This window comes from Dromiciops gliroides, chromosome 1, assembly GCF_019393635.1.
Source record: "Dromiciops gliroides isolate mDroGli1 chromosome 1, mDroGli1.pri, whole genome shotgun sequence".
Lineage (NCBI taxonomy): Eukaryota > Metazoa > Chordata > Mammalia > Microbiotheria > Microbiotheriidae > Dromiciops > Dromiciops gliroides.
In genome coordinates, this window is record NC_057861.1 from 518,262,595 (window position 1) to 518,283,204 (window position 20,610).

At 36.4% G+C, this 20,610-nt stretch overlaps 1 protein-coding gene across 9 annotated transcripts in view; it reads left to right on the forward strand.

The window, feature by feature from the left end:
* APC (APC regulator of WNT signaling pathway) overlaps nt 1-20,610 on the forward strand; it is a 149,538-nt gene that overhangs the window by 23,104 nt on the left and 105,824 nt on the right. For 6 of the 9 annotated variants that reach the window (XM_043978865.1, XM_043978864.1, XM_043978863.1 and 3 more), the window contains exon 2: nt 6,927-7,079. The exons of 2 other annotated variants lie outside the window; for them this stretch is intronic. In XM_043978865.1, coding sequence (XP_043834800.1) covers nt 6,945-7,079 — 135 coding nt within the window. In that variant the 5' untranslated portion in view covers nt 6,927-6,944. Of the gene's footprint in view, nt 1-6,926; nt 7,080-20,610 lie in introns of those variants that run through there. One more of the 9 variants, XM_043978871.1, reaches the window with a different exon arrangement.

Genomic DNA, 20,610 nt, shown 5'->3' on the forward strand with positions numbered 1-20,610 from the left:
AATAACTTACCTTCTTTTGAGAATATCATCTGACTATTTATCCACCAGGAAATGGGGAGTGTTCCTATATATGTTAGATAGTAAAGGAAATGGGATAGTGTGACTGAACCTGTTGGTATAGAGAACTCCCAGATTAGGAAGCACTTACCAATAATAGGTAGCATCTTTCTTGAGACTTCGTGTTAAACAGTTGATTAGAGGTCTGACAGGTTAAGTTACTTGTCCAGGGGATTCACAGCTTATGTGTTATAAGTAGGGCTTGAATCAAGGTTGCTCTGGCTTTGAGGTCAACTCTCTAGCCACTATTCTACCTTGTTTCTCATATCTTTAAAATGAATTTGCTTTAAAGATTTTTCTTAAGGTTTTAACTGCAACTATTTTGTGTGTTCAAAAGCTTTAAACTTTATGTAATCAGTCATTTTCTCTTATGTGGTTCTCTCAGATTCTTGTTTGGTCAAGATCTCCTCTATCAGTAATTGGGAAAGGTATCTCCTTCCTTGTTCTTTTAATTTATAATGTAGCCTTTAATATCTAGGCCATATATCCATTTGGAGCTTATTGTAATTCTGCTTTGTGAGATCTTGGTCTAACCCTAATTTCTTCCAGACTCCTTTTTAATTTTTCTATCAAGTAGAGAAACTATCATAGTAGTTGGTGCCTTTTCTGTATGTTTCTTTTGTGTTTTTTTCTTGAACACTGTGCCACTGTGTTTGTTTCTGAGCCTGGTATTATAATGATCAGAATCTAAGCAATCCCATTCATGAACTTTTCTATTTTTTTTTAAACTAGTATGAACCAAATTTGATGATGAGTTATCTGTAGTATAGATTGTAGTCTGGTACTACCAAAAAAAAATCTTTCATTCCCACTTTCTTTTATTATTAGTCTTGAGGTTCTTAATCTTTTCTTCCTTCTCTATATGGATTTTTTCTAATTGTAAAGTAACCCTTTGCTGTTTTGATTGGCATGGTGATGAATAACTAATACAGCTAATTTTGTAATTTTTATTATATTGGCATGGTTGAAACCAGGAGCAATTACTGTCTCCAATTATTTTGGCAGGTTTTTATTTCTGTAAATGTCTGCTACAATCATCAATGTTGACCACTCTTTTCCTGAATACTTTCTCTTTTGGATTTCTCTGACACTATTTTATTCTAGTTTGCCTAATACCTGTCTGCTGGTTCCTTTGTCTTCTTTCCTGGTTCATTCCCATAACTGTAAGCACTCCCCAAGGTTATGTCCTAAGCCCTCTTACTCATCAGTCCTTATGGATTTAATTACTACTATGCAGATGACTCCCAGATTTATATATCTAGCCACAGTTTCTTCTCTGAACTTTAATTATACATCATTAATTGCCTCTTTGACAGTCAGACTGGATGTCCTGGAGACTTCCTAAATTCACTGTCTAAAACTAAACTCATTATCTTTTCTTCTAAACTGGGGGTTCTTAGCCTTTTTTATGTCACAGACTTCTTTGGCAGTTTTTTGAAGCCTGTGAACCCCTTCTCAGAATAATGTTTTTAAATATTTTAAGGAAATGATAAATTTCACATTTAGTGGTTAGTGAAAATAAAGATGTCATTTTTTTTCTATCCAGGTACATAGGCCTGAAATCTAAAGGGTCTCTGGACTCCCAAATTAAGAATCTCTGACGTAGGGGGCAGCTAGGTGGCACAGTGGATAGAGCACCAGCCCTGAAGTCAGGAGGACCTGAGTTTAAATCTGGCCTCAGATACTTGACACTTACCAGCTGTATGACCCTGGACAAGTCACTTAACCCAAATTGCCTCACCCCCAAAAAACACAAACAAACAAACAAAAAGAATCTCTGATGTAATTCCTCCCTTCTTATAAACTCAGATCTAAATAAAAAATTAAAAAAAAATAAACTCAGATCTATTTTTGGCAAAGGTACTACCATCCTTCAGTTCTCCCAGGCTGGTAATCTTGGCATTATCTTAATTTCCTCATTTTTCACCCCATATATCTAATCAGTTGCTTATCTTGCCATTTATACTGTCAAAATATCATTTCTTCTTTCACGTATTAGTTTAGGCTCTCATCATCTCTCCTGGATTATTGTATCAAGCTTCCCAATTGGTCTCCTTTCCTCAAGTTTCTCACTACTCTAGTCCTTCCTGCAGGCTGCTGCCAAAATAATTTTCCTTAAACATAGATCTCACCGTGAGACTCACTCTAACCAACTTCACTGGTTTCCTATTGCCTCTAGAATAAAATAGAAATTGTCTTGTTTAGTTTTTAATGCCCCATAAAACTTGGCCTCAACCTATCTCTTTGGCCTTTTTAGCCATTATGCCTCCTACCACTCTAATCTAGCTAAGCTGGCCTTCCCTGTGTTTCTCAAACACTACACTCCATCTCACATCACTGTGCTTTTGCAGTGGCTCTTCCTTATACCTGGAAGGTACTTCTTCCTCAAACCTCTGTCTACTGTATATAGTACTTCCTCTTCCTTTAAGACACAGCTCAGTGCCCATAGTCTGTATGAAACCTTTCCAGGTCCTTCCAACTGTTCATGACCTCCTTTTTGTTTTTTTGTTTTTGTTTTTGTTTTTTTGCCAGGCAGTGAGGGTTAAGTGACTTGCCTAGGGTCACACAACTAGTAAGTGTCAAGTGTCTGAGGCTGGATTTCAACTCAGTTCCTCCTGAATCCAGGGCCGGTGCTTTATCCACTGCACCACCTAGCTGCCCCCATCCTTTTTGTATTTAACTACTTTGTATATGTTTATATTCGTTCTTGTTTGTCCTTCATTCTCAAAGAGGACTGTGACATCAGGGTGATGTCATGACTTGCAGTGAATTGAATTTAAGTGAGACGCAGGGCTGTGCAGAGTCTGAGGTGGGATTTGAACTCAGGTTCTCCCAACTTAAGGGCTAGTGCTCTATCCACTACACTACCTAGCTGTCCATGTTTACATTCACTTAATAGTTAATTCCCCTTTTGAGAAGTCAAATTGTATATTGGGTTCATAACTCTAAAGCTACTTAATTTCATGACCTTCTGAAATTAATAAGAAATAACATGTATCTATACATACCTGTCCATCCACTCACCCACCTACCTACCTAGCTTCCTGTCTAGCTGTTTTGTTGAATTAGTCCAACCCCCACATGTTACAGAAGAGAAACTGTTGCCTCAAGGGGTGAACTGACTTGATCTAGGTCACAGAAGATAGTAAGTAGTGAAGTTACACCTAGATTAAAGTACTCAGACTTCAGAGGCAATAATATTTTTATTCCTGATTTAAACATGAAATAGAATGGGCATTTCACATACTTGGTAGAACAGAAAAAAAAGAGTATTGTGAGTTAAACCACAGGTATCTACTGTATACATTTTGCTTTTAAAAAATGTTTATAAAGATTAACTTGTAATGTTCAAAACTTTTGCTTGTCTTCCCCGCCCCGCCCCCCCCCCCCCCACTGTTCTTTTCACTTAACAACAACAACAACAACAAATTACTTCCTTTTTCTTTCTTTTTCTTTTTGGCTACTTTTTTTATCCTTAACCACCCCCCCCCTCCCACTTCACTCCCATTGGGGGAAAAAAATGAAAAACAATACCTTTGTGACAAATACACACAGTCAAGCAAAACAGATTTATATATTGTCTGATAATGTTTTTTTTATTCTGTTTCTTGATTCCCTCTTTGAAGGGGTAAGTAGCATACTTCATTGTTATTCCTGGTTGTTGATTGCATTAATCAAAGTTCTCAAGTCAGTTGAGAGTTGTGTTTTTTTATAAAGCTATTATTATATAAATTTTTGTCTTGTTCTCACTTCACTCAGCACCACTTCAGAAAGTCTTTCAGGATTCTTTGTGGAACTGTTCATTATTCATCATTTCTTATGGTCCGTTACATTTAGATGTCATAATTTATTTTGTTCTTCCTCCTCGATTCTACCTGCGTCACCTCTTTGGCTTCTTTTAAGTACCAACTAAAATTCCATGTTTCAATGAAAGCCCTCCCTAGCTCCTCTTAGATCTAGTGCCTTCCCTTTCAATTATTTCTGGTTTATTTTGTATATAGCTTGTTTCTTATATGTTGTCGTTGTTGAGTCATTTAAGTCATGTCCAACTCTTCTTGCCCCCCTTTTTGTTTTTTTTGTGCTATTTTCCTCTTCAAGTCATTTTACAGATGAGAAAACTAAGGCAAACAGGGTGAAGTGACTTGCTGATAGTCACACAGCTAGTAAATGTCTGAGGCTGGATTTGAACTTAAAAAAGATGTCTTCCTGATTCCAAGCACAGTGCTCTATCTACTGTGCCACATAGCTGCCCATAACCAACTCCTCATTTTATTTATTATCGTTCAGTTATTTAAGTTATATCTGACTCTTCCTTGACCCCATTCAGGGTCACTGAAGTGGTTTGCCATTTCTTTCTCCAGCTCATTGAGGAAACTGAGGCAAACAGGGTTAAGTAATTTGTCCAGGGTCACACAGCTATTAAGTGTCTGAGGTTCTATTTGACCTCAGGTATTACTGACTCTAGGCCTGGGGCTCTTTGCACTGTGCCATCTACCTGCCCATAGCTGTTTTGTATATATATGTTTGCATATTGTCCCTCTCCCTCCCTAACCCCCATTTGGATTATAAACTCTTTGAAGGCAAGGACTGTATTTTATCTCTTTTTTGTGTCCCCATTGATTACCTGAGTAGTGGGTGTTTAATTCTTGATTTGATTGATTGAAAGTAGTATAGTTACTACTTTCTTAATACTACTAAAGAGATGGCTAGCCTGGAGATCCTCCTTAAGTGGAGGTTCTCTACACTCTACTCAGAGGAGCCCAGGGACAGAAAATACTGAAGAAGTGAATACCAAGGTTGATTTGATCTTTCAGGATTTGGGAATAGGAGGGTATTATACTGGTTTTCCCCAGAGCATTGAAATGCATTTTACTCAAAAAAAAAATACATTGAATTCTATAATTTGGTATGTTTGAAATGACATGTTTAGGCAAATTCATGTAAATACATATAAGGTAGAGTTTCAATTTTCAAAAATTTTAAATTAGTACATTTAACACTAAAACTGAGTGAAAATAATTTAATCTGTGAGAAAACTAATAATCCTGTTACAATAGCTTTTTTGGACAAAATTATCTTCATAATTTTGAAATCTAGAAGTGTCTATTTGAAGAGATTCCCATTTGAAACAATACAATAAGCTTTTAAGACAGCATTTAATTAATTTACTCATCCCCACTTTTTTTTTTTTGGTGAGGCAATTGGGGTCAAGTGACTTGCCCAGGGTCACATAGCTAGTAAGTGTCAAGTGTCTGAGGTCAGATTTGAACTCAGGTCCTCCTGAATCCAGGGCCGGTGCTCTATCCACTGTGCCACCTAGCTGCCCCTCCCACCTTATATATTTTTTTTAATAAATATTACCCTATAAGTTAAGAGCTGCTTTTAAGTATAACTTTATTTCTAGCCCTACTTTTAAACTCTAGACTCACATTTCTGATTGCTTTGATCCAGATGTAAACCATTTAGTTGGCCCAACAATAACCTAAACACTAACCTAAATCTAAAACTAAAGCTCATCATCTTCTTACAGTCCCTGACCCCCAAACATATTTACACGTGTGTTTCATTGATGAAACACTTTTTATGTCAAGACCTCTTAGTACTTATTAAGTACCAACTTATTCTCTGCAATCCCATAAGGTTAAGTAGACGTTTATTCCCTTTGTACTGGAAGAGATAGGGATAGAGACTGCCCCTGTGGTTTAAAGAACACCCAAATGAGGTCTTAGAGAGTTCTCAGGGCACTGAGAGATTAAGTGACTTGCTCAGTCACACTGCCACAATGTCTTAAAAGGTGAGACTTGAACCCATATCTTCTTGCCTTGAAGGTTAGTTCTCTATGTTGGTGTACCAACATTGCCTTTATTTGTACCAATAAGAGAATTAATATGAGTAAAGTTTCTATTTGGCTAAAATGAGCTGGAGATTGGACTAGATATGAAATAAATATCTTTGATCCTAAATTTTTGTTATGTGATTTTTTTTTTACCTTTTGTTATCCGAGACCGATTTTATTTTTATTTTTATTTTTACATTTTATTGCATTGCATAAACTATAAGAGCTGAAAGGAACCTTAAACTGCCTTCCTTTTTTCCTTCCAACCTTACTCAGCCCCTTGGTAGTAACTTTTAATGACTTTTTTTCCCCACATCTTATCATATTTTTTCAGTAGTTGCTCAACAGAACAGATTTTGAGTATGTCATTCAGATTGGTAAAATGTGTCTGCATATGAGTCAAGGTTATATAAAATGTGTCAAGGTTACCTGGAAGAAATCCTAATTCATAGAGATGATTCTCTTTAAGGAGTGTGTGTGTATACATACATGCAAACATAAACATATACAGACATATTTTTAAAACTTGCTTCTTTTTAAATAACTTTGAAAGCCTTGAGGGCTCTGATCAGTGTAATGATCTAGCATGGTTTCAGAGAATTGATGATGAAGCATACTGCCCATTTCCCCAAAGAGAGATGATTGACTAAGGGTGCAAAAGAATATATTTTTTGGATATGCCAGTGCAGAACTTTGTTTTGCTTGACTGCATATTTGTTAAAAGGTTTTTTCTTTCCTCAATGGTGAGAGAGAGTAAGAGGGAAAGAAAATTCATCTTTGATAATTGAAAAATATTTAAAACTAAATTGTTTGCCTCAAAATAAGATGTGAATTTTATGTACAATTTTCCTAGAAATTTAAAGAAAAGATTATAATTTCTGCCTTAATTCAAAGAATCTGGGACTTCTGTAGCTTAGTTCTAAAACCTTTAAGTATTTTTTTGAAAAAATGTTAGGGAAGAGGTTGGTTTTCCCCTTTCTTTTAAATAAGAAGCTTTTGGTAGAAAAATTCAAAATTATTTTTAATTTCATAGGTCCAGGGGTAGCCAAGGATGGCTGCAGCTTCATACGATCAGTTGTTAAAACAAGTTGAGGCACTGAAGATGGAGAACTCAAATCTTCGACAAGAGCTAGAAGATAATTCCAATCATCTAACAAAACTGGAAACTGAGGCATCTAATATGAAGGTATTAAGAATGTTCTTTCATACTAGTTGGTTTTTTTGGTATTCGTTTTTTCCCCCATATAAATGGAGGTTGAGAGAGAGTATCCAAAATTTCAGTAGGCCAGGAGGAGTACAACTTGTTCCTCAAAAGAGAACTTTAAAATGCAATTTAAAAATGAGGGATTGTTATGGAACTCTTGCTGAGGATTTTGGTGGGGATTTTCTTGTCCTGAATGGCTTTCTGGTGCAGGACATCTCTTGTCCAACATAATGGAGGCTATGGGAAGAAAATAATTTGTCATTTAGCTTTCTGAATTCTATGTCAGGAGATGTTTGGAGTTGTTGAAGTTTTATATTTTATGGATAGGGATTTTAGTAAAGGTGAATATATTTAATGATAAAGTTGAATTAGAAATTCCAGCAGATATGGAACATTGAAAATACTTCAAGTGCCCTATAACTAGGTGGATTTCTCACTCCATGTTTGTCTTCCTAAAAAAAGAATTATGAAAGAGTGCTATCAGTCTTTCCAGTGTAAGATAATAAGGATGAGGTGTGAGGTTAAGGTTTCAAGAAACTGCGAAAGTTAGGTGACAAGGGAAGGAATGGATTCTAGTATAATTTTCCAATCATTGATAAGGAACTTGATGACTCTAATCTTAAAGCAATACCTGACAAAGCTGCTGATTCCAGACACCTGAACTTTAATCTCTTTTAATGGGTATAAAATGAAGAAATGCATACCATGTTGCTGTTTTTATTTTGAACAAAAGCGCTATTTCCATTTTACTCTTAAAATTCTCTATTTAGATTGAGAGAAAAGTTTTGTTAGAGGATAGTTTCCCTTTTTTTAAAAAAAAAAAGTGATGAATATTACGATAAAAATTGGGAGAATGTGAGGTTTGTAAGTTCCAAAAAAGACAGAACTTTTGGAGATGGATTCTACAATATAGCCAGTAAATAAAAGGGAAGCGTAGCTTGCCTATGCATACAGGATACAGTATGTGGATATATCTTTGATGATTCATCAGTTTAATTGGCACTGGAAGTTACCAAATTGATCGTATAAAAAGTTAACACCTTAATAAACAAGAAAAATTAAACGGCTTTCTGTGAACAATTGAATATTTCTGGAAGTTGGCAAAATAAAAATGAATGCTCATATCTTCCTACTAAATCTTTTTAAGAATTTAGATATAAGGGGTAGCTAAGTGGCGCAGTAGATAAAGCACCAGACCTGGATTCAGGAGGACCTGAGTTCAAATTTGACCTCAGACACTTGACATTTATTAGCTGTATGACCCTGGGCAAATCACTTAACCCTCATTGCCCGCCCCCCAATTTAGATATAAAAAGTACAGTAATTAATTTCATTAGGTGAAAGATATAATGTTTAAAGAAATAAGATTGCTTTTTCTTTAGGATTTTTGGAAAGCATTCTTGCTATTTCGAAGTTATAGAAGTTCTTCTAAGAATGAATTAAATCTGAAAGCCTCCTCTACTGTTATTGATAGATCATGAGCCATTCATTGTTTTCCCAAATAGTACTGAAAAGCATCTATCACAAATGTCACTTCCTTTACTCTTTCTGCTTTGTCTTTTTCTCTCTGACCTTTTCCTATATCTTGATTTCTTGTCCGAATGCTTTTCTGCTTGATTACCACTTTTCTTCCTTCATTTCTTCTGATTGTCATTCTCCTTTAGTACTTTTGCTTCTGCTTATATAAGTATATCTTTGTTTCCTGAATTCCCAAAAATCTTTCAGTGGATTAATCACTTTTTGGGGTATCTTCTGTTTGCATTCAGTAGTTCTCTCTACCCTTTTTTAGAGTTATTCTTGTTTCTTTCCTTTTGATATTTTTTAAAAAATGTCCTCATGAATGGCTAAACTGACCTACAAGGTTAATTTTCTGGCATATCCTGTTTGACCTCTCTACCACCTTGTCATTGCCATCTCCTCTAGTACAAAACTCTAACATTCAAGTCCAAGAGTGAATTTCTGTAGTACAAATAAGATGTGAATCCAAAGGTAGCTACAGTTATTCTGTAACTGTGTAGGTGGCATATAGCAGATGTACTGGTTTTTTAACAGCATCTAGTCACTTTCATCAGTTACTTTGTAACTACTTTCAAGTTGGTTTCAACAGTAGGATAAACTTCTACATTATATATTATAATAGCATTAATAATTATAGTATTTAGTAACTTGAAAAACCAACCAGGATGTTAACAAAAGGACTTATGGTATGTGTTTCATTAATTTTGACTGGTTTACCAACTATTATTTATCAGGCAAATGAGGTAGGCATGACAATATTGTTGCTCTATTGAAAGAAAATTTATATGAACAGTGAAACAGAAGATGAAAATGAAGAAAATTCAATAAATTTTGAACTGTGGCAACACAATTTACTAAGACAACAAGAAAAGGATTCCCTCAGGTATAATGAGGGTTCTGGTGTCCTTGAGGAACAAAATCTTTTAGATTGATGTTGTTTGTCTTTCATTCTCAAAGAGGACCATGACATTGGGGTGATGTCTTGACTTGTACTGAATTGGATTTAAGTGAAGGAAGGCTGTGCAAGGTTACCAACCTCATTCTCTCCTCCATTGCCATTTGGGCCCAGTGGCAAGATTTTTATATATATATATGGTCAGGGTTCTATCCACTGCCCCACCTAGCTGCCTCTCCAGATTAGATAATGGAAGCTAAAGACAAATAAGAAAATAAGAGAAGATAATTGTTTTGCCTGAAGGATCTATAGACTGTTGTTGACATTCCTTAACAGGAATGGTAGTGTTGATTTGATTAAGTTCCTAGAGCAAGAAGTGGGGTCTGGGCCTCACTGACTTGTTGGGATTCTGGTCTAAGCTTTACCTGAATAACAGGGAAATGGGTCATATTCTAGCAGCACTTATTATTGCCATGCTGCATTTTTTTCATCCATGTCCGGTTCATGTCTAGATAGTCTTAAAATTCATGACTGGTTTATATTTAAACACAGAACAAATTCACGTACATAAACTAAACCACCAGCAGTGTGGGGAACTAAACTTGCCTCTTATATAAAATTATATAAGACATAGAGTCACAAGGTTCAGGATTCCCAAAGGAATTGGACTGATTAAGTTCTTAGTCACTAATCAGGGCCATTAGTTGTTGATTCGAAGGCATTATAAGATAGCAGAATGTCCGGTTTGACTAATCTCTCAAAGCTCATTGAGTCATTTCCCTAATGGAATTAGAAATGGTCTAATGAAATTGAAACTGATTTAGTCTGATATGACCAACTGATAATGTGTGAATATCACACAATATAAAGTCTTTTTTAAGAATGGTTAAGGGGTTAATAACCTGTGTTTTATGAACTTGTTTTAAAAAATATTTCTACAACTATTTCAATTGGTTTCCTTTGTAATTTTGTGCATTTCTCCCCCTCCCTCCCAGATATTTAAATAGAGTCTAAAACAGAGTCTGTAGACTTCACTAATCTGCTAAAGGATTCTAGGACACACAAAAAAGTTAAGAACCCCTTGCTTAGGGCTCATAATACAGGAAGTAGCTACAGGCACAGTCATGGACACAAGCGTGCATTAATCCAAATACCTCTTAGCATGTCTGATGGAATTGGCTTAAAAAAACAAAAACCCTCAGGAGTGAGATGAGGCAGCTGCATTCTGAAAAGAACCCTTAAGAGATTTTAAAAGGCCTCTTTACCTTTAGTTGTTGGCCTAGAGTTTTGTTTTTTTGTTTTTTGTTTTTTCTCCCAGAGGAGCAATCCTTGGTGGTGCTGACTTCTCTCAGTTGTTGGATTCTGAGGCACCGCCATTGAACTGTAGAAGAAAAGCATTCTGTATCCTTTATTTAGCCAGAGCTGTCAGACATGTCTGACCCACAGAAGTACTCCTAATCAGGAAAACCTTCCTACAAAAGTTCTGATTCACAATTATAGTAACTGGAACAGAAGATGAAGAAATTTTCATAGCAAAAGTAAAACAAAAGTACATAGTTAAGTTAGAATTTTTGATTTACCAAATAGAACAATTCTAATGTTAATTATGGCATGTTGTCTTTTCTTCCTGGAAATACTACACTCTTTTTCAGTCTGGCATAGGGTAAATGAAAGGGTTAAAAAAAACAACCACCATCACCTTGATTTGTTCTATGATAGTTGCTTAACAAAATAACATTCCCCCCATCTTGCTAATTACTATAAATTCTTTATGAAATGAACTATATTCTCTCTTTTGATAATAGTCCCTGATTTAAGGGAGCCCAGGAATGTTAAGAATACCAGACCAAGGACAGTCTTAGAATTCTTAATTTCTATAATACAATAGAAACCTTAGTGTACTGGGTTTCCACAGTTGGCTTTGTGTTTAATAGCTGTGTGAGGATTAGTTTCTCTGAGGAAGGGGTATAGACACATTTGTTCATTTTTCTTTATGTATATGCTGTATATACTATGAACTAATCAAATAGAGGAGAGGAAATTGAGGAGTTACTCTGGGTACCAAGCAAGAACTGGGGGCAGAGAGAAAATAAAGAAAATGAAATTCAAAAGGTATATTGATGGTGACTGACATAAAAGGCAGTTGAGATAGAAGTTTTCCTAAACCATATATCATTAATTCAAATGTTGTAAAAGCTGCTATTGCTGAGATTAAGGTCTGGGCTGAGGCAATATCATATAAGGAAAAGAACACTAGTTTTGAAGTTAGAATAACTGCATTCAGGGGCAGTTAGGTGGCACGGTAGATAGAGCACCAACCCTGGATTCAGGAGGACCTGGGTTCAAAGCTGGCCTCAGACGACTAGACACTTACTAGCTGTGTGACCCTGGGCAAGTCACTTAACCCCAGTTGCCTCACCAAAAAAGAATAACTGCATTCAAGTAGGGAGTCTGGTAGTTACTAGCTATTTGATCCTTTAAAAAATACAAACATACATATGTGTGAATAAATAAATAAACATGTATGTACATGTGCATATATGTGTATTTTTGTTAAATACTTCCCAGTTATATGTAAAAATATTTTACATTCATTAAAAAAAATTTGAGTTCTAAATCCTCTCCTTTCTTCTCCTCTTCCACCCCATGAGAAGGCAAACAATATTTGTAGATTATACATGTGATGTCATGCAAAACATATTTCCCTGTTGGCCATGTTGCAAAAGAAAGTACACAGAAATACAAAACAAGGAAAATAAAGTTTAAAAAGTCAGAATTCATCACTTCTTTCTCTGGAAATGGATAGTATTTTTCATCATGAGTCTTAATGGAATTATCTTGAATCATTGTCTTGATCTGGACCTTAGTTTGTTCAGTTTGAAAATTAAATATTTGAACTACATAATCCTAAAGTCCCTTCTGGCTCTTGACATTCTGGTTTTACTGTCTTTTATTTGATTGAAGTTCTGGGTGAATATACAGGCAGCACTGCATAATTTTCATTAATAAAAGCTAACTGTGATGTTGGAAAAATTTTCGAAAAGATTGGTGGTGTGGAAATTTATTTTGATTTGGGGACCCTACCTTTAGGCTGAGATTAGAAAGCCTTAGGCCCTCAGGGTCTCTCCCCCTCCTCCTCAGCTTCAGCTGAGCGGAAAAAAGCCCCATGGGCTATAGAAGACGCTAGGTCAGACAGCTGGGGGGCGGGAAAAAAAAGCCCCCAGCTCCCTCCGACCTGAGTGGAGCTATCCCAGATAGCCTGTACTGAGGCATGAGGCTCGAGAGCACCCCCCCTCCCCCCTTGCAGCTCTGGCTGGCGGATTAGCTTGGTCTGTGGGGGTGAAGGAAGCCCTGAGATTTGAGTGGAGAGAAGAAAAGGTATATATAGACCAGGAGGACAGACTAGGAGGGGGGCTGACTAGAAGAGGACAGACTAGAGGAGCAAGGAGGGGCTGACTAGAGGGGAGCACAGACAAGGATGGAGGAGAGTTAGGTTCGGAAAAGGAGAGACAGGGCTGACAAGGTTACAGGCCTTAATACAAACCAGGGAAAGTGTAAGTGCCCTGAGGCCGGAGGCGGCTAAGGTCCTTATTGTATTCAAGAAGTTCAAGGCGCAGCAGGTGGGAAAGAGACGCAGTGGAAAGAGACCGCTGGAAAGCAGTCAGGTTGTACACTTTATTTCCCTGTATTCCTAATTTGAAATAGTATCTCATAAATAAACTCTGCTTCGATTATTTAGTTAAGAGGCTTCTTAATCTTTAGTCTATTAGTTTGGGAGCAGTGTGGTGGAACTTTATAAACGGCCCACATTAAATTAACGAAGTCAGCCAAATAGTCAAAAGTCCCCAGATTAGTCATCCATAGTTTAGTCCCCCCAAAATTAGCCCTAGTTATCAAAAATATTTTCACAGTGGTGACCAATTATCTTTGCTAAGGTACAAATGTGATAAACAAATTTTGCATTTTACTCATATTTATTTTAGTCCTACTTCCCAGTCATCTTTTTGTCCTCTCTTAAAATTCTTTTTTTTTTGGTGAGGCAATTGGGGTTAAGCAACTTTCCCAGGGTCACACAGCTAGTAAATGTTAAGTGTCTGAGGCTAGATTTGAACTCAGGTCCTCCTGACTCCAGGGCCAGTACTCTATCCACTGGGTCACCTAGCTGCCCCTGTCCTCTCTTAAAATTGTTTCCCTTGATAATCTCATTTGCTCTTTTAAAAAATATTTATTGCTTTATTTAAAATTTTTCTTCTCAATTACATGTAAAATCAATTTGTAAATTCTGAGTTCCAAATTCTCTTCTCTCCTCTCCTTGAGAAGGCAAGAAAATTGCTATCATTTATACATGTGCAGTCATATAAAACATTTACATTTTAGCCATGTTGTAAAAGAAATAAGACAAAAAAGAACAAGAAAAATAAAATATAAAAAGTATGTATTCAGACTACATCAGTTCTTTCTCTGGAAGTGGACAGCATTTTTCATAAGTCCTTCAGATTTGTCTTGAATCATTGTATTGCTTAGAATTACTAAGTCATTCACAGTTGATCATCATATAATATTGCAGTTACTGTGTAGCATTCTCCTAGTTCTGCTCATTTGATTTGGCATCAGTTCATATAAGTCTTCATATATTTCTGCAATAATTCTGCTTGTCATTTCTTGTGGTTTTTTTACATTACATTTTTTCTCAATTACATGTAAACAAAAATTTTTAACATTTGTTTTTTAAAATTTAGAGTTTAATTTTTTTTTAAATAACATTTTTCCATCATGAGTCCTTTGGAATTGCCTTAGATCATTCTATTGCTGAGAATAGCTATGTCATTCATAGTTGATCATTGTTGGTTGTTGTTCTTCATGCTCAAAGATAATTAAAATGACATCATTCTGTTGAGGTCAAGGTACAGTGTATCCAGCTGTAGCTGGTCAGACCAATATGTGCTTAGAATGCCTCTACCACAGGTTGGGCACAGATAGTCTATATGAACATTTGGAGTGGTGATGTTTCAAAATTTGTGCATTTCACATTTGTTTTGAGTTACTACAATACTGCTTTGTTCATAGAATATCTATATCTATATATCTATACATATCACCTTCCTTGATGCAGGAACATCATGCTCTGTGCCAGCATCTCTCATGTCTCACAGTCGATTTCACAGGTCTTCAGAGAAACCTTGAAAGTGCCCCTCTATTGTTCTTATATTGCTTCTCACCTCCGTGTGAGTACTTGCCTTGTGTGAGTTCTCTGTAGAAGAGTCTTTTAGACAAACATACTTTTGGCATTCAAACAATGTGGCCAGTCCATCCGAGTTGTACTGTCTATAGTAGACTTTGAATGCGTGGCAGCTTAATTTGAGAAAGGACCTCAGTATCCAGTACCTTATATTGGCAGTCTTCCTAAGACAGTTCAAATGGAAATGATTGGTACACTATCTAGGTTTTGCAGGTATACAACAATGAGGTAAGCAAAATGGTTCTGTAGACCTTCAGTTTGGTAGGCAGCCCAAGACCTCTATTCTTCCATACTTTCCTTCATAGCCTCCCAAACACTGAGCTAGTTCTGGCAATGCATCCATCAATCTTGGAAAGAATACTGCCTAAATAAGTGAACTTGTCCACAGCATTCAAAAGCTTCATTGGCTGTAACTGATGGTTTCATGTATGGATGGTGCAGTGCTAGCTGGTTAGAGAACCTGTTTTCTTAATGTTAATTGTCAGGCCAAAATTAGCACAAGCAGCAGACAATCAATCCATACTCGGCCTCAGAGGCTATATTGAGTGTACAGTCATCTGCAAACAAAAAGTCATGCATCAGATCTTCCTCTGCTTTAGTTTTGGCTTTGTAGCCTTTTCAAGTTAAGTAATTTACCATCAGTGTGACAGATGATCTTGATGCCTTTTTTATTCTCATTGAAGGCATCTTACAACATTGCAGGAAAGTATGTGAGCAAGCCCAAAGCTCTGCTTCACTTTATCAGTGATTGGGAAAGGATGAGAGTATCATTCATTATCCTGAACCCGTGCAAGCATGCCATCATGAAACTGAAATATAGTACCGATAAACTTCTCCAGGTAGCCATGATCCTCCACCAGCACTCGACTGACAGTCAGATCAATGAATATTTTGTACAGACCTCTGTTCTCCTCCTGGCATTTCTTTTGGAGTTGTCAGGCAACAGCCACTGTGTTGGCCATTCCTTGTTCTTTTCTGAAGCCATACTGGCTCTTGGATACATGACTATCTCCCAGGTAAAGAATCAAACTTATTAAGGAGGATTTTGGTAAGAATCTCAACAGCATTAACTAATAGTGAGACACTCCCCCAACCCTCCTCCCAAATTGTCACAGGACAATCTGTTTCCTTTTTCCTTTATGTATATGGACATTGGAGGCATCCTTGAAATCCTCAGGGATAATTTCTTTTTGCTTTTGTATGAACAGTGGATCCCTTATCTTATAAATCTCAGCAGGAATAGACTCAGCACCAGGTGCTTTGCCACACAAGAAGAGCCCTAATAGCATTCCAAAATCTTACTCAGTTGCAGGTTTGGCTAGAAAGAGACTGACTTCAACCTGAGGTATCTGGTCAGTGGCTTCAGCATTGATTGATGATGGTCTGTTGAGAGGACTTACAGAAGTGTTCAGTCCATTTCTCCAGCATCACGTTCTTATTACTAATCAGTGTGGCTCCATCAGCACTGAGTAGTTGAGGTGTACCATAGATAGGCCTTTGGCCTTTAAATAGCCTTCAGGGCATCACAAAAGAACTTTGGATTGTTACCATCAGCATAAAACAGAATTTCATCTGCTTTTTTATTGGGCCAAGAATCCTGCATCTCTCTAAGCTTCACTTGCTAAAAATGGTAAAATGGTATCGGTAATATCTTTTGACTTGTGCCTAAGTTGGATTTAAGTGAGGCAGAGTTTAAGTCTTCAGCCACACTCTCTCTTCCAGAGTCAATCATAGTCCAGTGGCAAGACAGAAGTCAAGATGACAAATTTATAGCAGCTCTCTTTGTGGTGGCAAAGAATTGGAAATTGAGGGAATGCCCATCAATTGGGGAATGACTGAACAAGTTGTGGTATGTGAATGTAATGGAATACTAGTGTGCTGTAAGAAATGATGAGCAGGCTGATTTCAGAAAAACCTGGAAGGACTTAAATGGACTGATGCTGAGTGAAATGAGCAGAACCAGGAGAACATTGTACACAGTAACAGCAACATTGTGTGACTATCATCTGTGATAGACTTGACTCTTCTCAAGACAATTGCAAAGAATTCATGATGGAAAATGTTCTCTACATCCAGAAAAAAAAGAACTGTGGATTCTGAATGCAAATTGAAGCATACTGTTTATACTTTTTGGCTGGTTTTTTTTTTTTTTAGGTTTTGCCTTTTGTTCTGATTCTTCTTTGACAACATGACTAATGCAGAAATATGTTTAATGTGATTGTACATATATAACCTATATCAGATTGCTTTCTTTCTTGGGGAGGGAGGGAGAAAAATTTGGAACTCAAAATCTTTTGAAAACTATCTTGAAAACATGTCATTGGAAAATAATAAAATATGTTTATGATTTTAAAAAGGTCAAGATGACTGGTAATGGCTCAGGATTCAGTGAATGACCCTGGCAGCTTCATTGTCTAACCATAGCACTTGCTGCCTCTGCCTTCCTGGCTGTTGGAACAAACTGTTTTCATCCTCCCATTCTGCCAGGGGAAGTCTTTACATATTTGGGTAGACACTCCCTAACTCATTGACGGGTTTGAGACCCCTCGGTTACCCTCAACCTTGTTTAGCCCATCTGTCTAAATGGTTTACCAGGGTGTGGCCGCTGTGCATGCTACAGCTTCTTGGAGCCACAGGTGAGAGTTGGGTCAATCAAGTGGACAGCAAAGGTAAAAAGCAACCTTGCAGAGGACTAGGCATTCCTCATAGCAATACCAGAGGTACTAGTCTTCCCTGAATACCTCTATACCCCTGTTGCTGTCCTTCTGTACAATGTTTTACTGGTTCTGCTCCCTTTACTTTGCATCAGTGGATATGAGCTTTCTCAGGTATTTTTGTCATTTCTTACAGCACAATAGTATTCCATAGCTATTACCCAGTTGATGGGTATCCCCTCCATTTCCAATTCTTTGCACCCCCAAAAGCTGCTATAAATACTTTTGTGTGTGTATATATATACATACATTATATACATATATATGTATATATTGTATATATACGTGTATGTGTGTCTGTGTGTATATTCCTTTTTCTTTGCTCTCTTAGGATGAAGACCTAGTAGTAGCATTCTTGAATCAAAGGGTATGCACAGTTTTATAGCCCTTTTGCCATAGTTCCAAATTCTTCTCTCGAATAGTAGGATCACTTTACGATTCCCAATTTTCCCACATCCTCTCAGAAATTTGTCATTTTCTTTTCCTGTTATGTTGGCCAATCTTATAGGTGTGAGGTGATACCTTGGAGTTTTTTCAATTTGCATTTCTCAAAAAGTGGTGATTTAGAGCATTTTTTTCATATGAGTATAGATCACTTTGATTTCTTCATCTGACAACTGCCTTTTCATATCCTTTGATCATGTGTTATTTGGGGAATGATGCATATTCCTATAAATGTGACTTGGTTCTCTATATATTTGAGAAATGAGACCTTTTTCAGAAAAACTTGTTTGTTTTTTCCCCCCTTTCCTGTGTTTGTTCTAATCTTGACTCTATAAACAAGTAAAATTAAGGTGTACTTAGGCACTAAGTTCCAAGCATGCTCAATTTAGTATTAAAGTACAAATTTACCAATAAATAGAACCTCAGCTTCCTCAGCAAAGCTAAAACCTTGAATGAGGGGCACAGCTTTTCTTTTATAGGGTTAGGGAATATAGAACAAAGAATAGGACTTCCTGAGTGGGTAACATATTATGATAGGTTAAAAGAGCTAAACATGAATGGTGAAGGTGTCCACCTGCATCCCTTAAGTATTACAAATTTCCTTGAGGCAAGAATAGAACAGGTTTTTTTAATGCAAAACTTTAGTGTAATCAAAATTATTCTTTTTACATCTCGTAATGCTATTTCTTGTTTGGTTATAAATTCTTTTCTTATCCATAGATCTGGAAAGTAAACTATTCCATGCTCCAGTAATTTGCTTAGTGATATCATCCTTTATGTACAAATCATATACCAAGTTTGACCTTATCTTACTGTATACTATAGTTGTTGGTTCTGGTTTCTGCCAAAAAGCTTTTCAGTTTTCCAAGCCATTTTTATTAATCAGTTTGTTCTTGTCCCAGATGCTTAGATCTTTGTGTTTATCAAATACTAGATCACTATGGCCATTTCCTGCTGTGTATTGTGTTCCTAGTCTATTCCACTGATTACCACTCTATTTTTTAGCCAGTATCTTTTTTTTTTTAATGTGTGTGTGTGAGGCAATTGGGGTTAAGTGACTTGCCCAGGGTCATACAGCTAGTAAGTGTTGTGTCTGAGGCGGGCTTTGAACTCAGGTCCTCCTGACTCCAGGGCCGGTGCTCTATCCACTGTGCCACCTACCTGCCCCCAGTATCATTTTAAAAAATGATTTCCACTCGTAATAACAGTTGAGATCTGGTACTACTAGGGCACCTTTCATCACATTTTTTTTTCTACTGATTCTCTTAATATTCTTGACCTTTTGTTCTTCCAGATGAATTTTGATATTATTTTTTGTAACTGCATAAAATAATTTTCTGGCAATTTGATTGGCATGGAACTGAATATAAGTAAAAAAATTTAGGTAGAATTGTTATTTGGCTTGGTCAACCCATAAGCAGTTAATAATGTTTATGTTGGACTTCATTTGTGTGGAAAGTGTTTTGGAATTGTATTCATATGGTTCCTGGGTTTGTCTTGGCAGGTAGACTCCCAAGTTGTTATTATTGGGGGGAGGACAGTGCAATGAGGATTAAGTGACTTGCCCAAGGTCACACAGCTAGTGTCAAGTGTCTAAGGTTGGATTTGAACTCAGGTCCTCCTGAATCCAGGGGTCAGTGTGCCACCTAGCTGCTCCCTCTCCAAGTTATTTTAAATGGGATTTCTTATTCTCTTTCTGCTGAGCTTTGTTGGTAATATTTTAAAATGTTGATTTCCTTGCATTTATTTTATATTTTGCAACTTTGCTGAAGTTAATTATTTTAACAAGTTTTTAGCTGATTCTTTAGCATTCTCTAATCCTAATATAATCATATCATCTGCAAAGAGAGAGTTTTGTTTCCTCACTGCCTATTCCAGTTCTTTAAATTTCTCTTTCTCTTATTGCTGTTGCTAGCATTTCTTGTACAATACCGAATAATAATGGGAATAATGCTATCCTTGTTTCACCTGTGATCTTATTGGGAAGGTTTCTAGCTTATTCCCATTACAGGTGTTTACTGTTTGTTTCAGGTAGATACTAATTTCATATTTCAGGGAGAGCTTTTGCTTTCTGGTGTTTTTAAAGTAGGAATTAGTGTTATATTTTGTCAGAACCCTTTTCTGCATCTATTGAGACAATCATATGATTTTTATTGTTTTTATTATTGTTGTAGTCAGTTTTGCTGATACTTTCCCTATTATTAAACTAGCCCAACATTACTGGTATAAATTCCACCTAGTTGTAGTGTAAGATCTTTGTGATAGATTGTTATAATCTCCTTGCTAGTGTTTTATTTAAAATTTTTGCATCAATATTCATTAAGTAAACTGGTCTGTATTTTTCTTTCTTTGTTTTGGTTCTTCCTCATATAGGTATCAGCTCCATATTTCTATCATAAAAGGAAATTGGTAGGACTTCCTTTTTTACCTATTTTTCCAGATTGTTTATATGGTATTGGAATTAATTGTTCTTTAAATGTTTGGTCAAATTCACTTGTGAATCCATCTGGTCCTAGAGATTTTTTCTTAGGGAGTTCATTCATGGCTTCAGTTTCTTTTTCTAAAATAGTTATTTAACTATGCTATTTCCTCCTCTGTTAATGTAGGCAATTTACATTTTCATAAATATTCTTCCATTTCACTTAGATTGTTAGATTTATTGGCACATAATTAGGTAAGATATTTTCTAAGAACTGCTTTAAT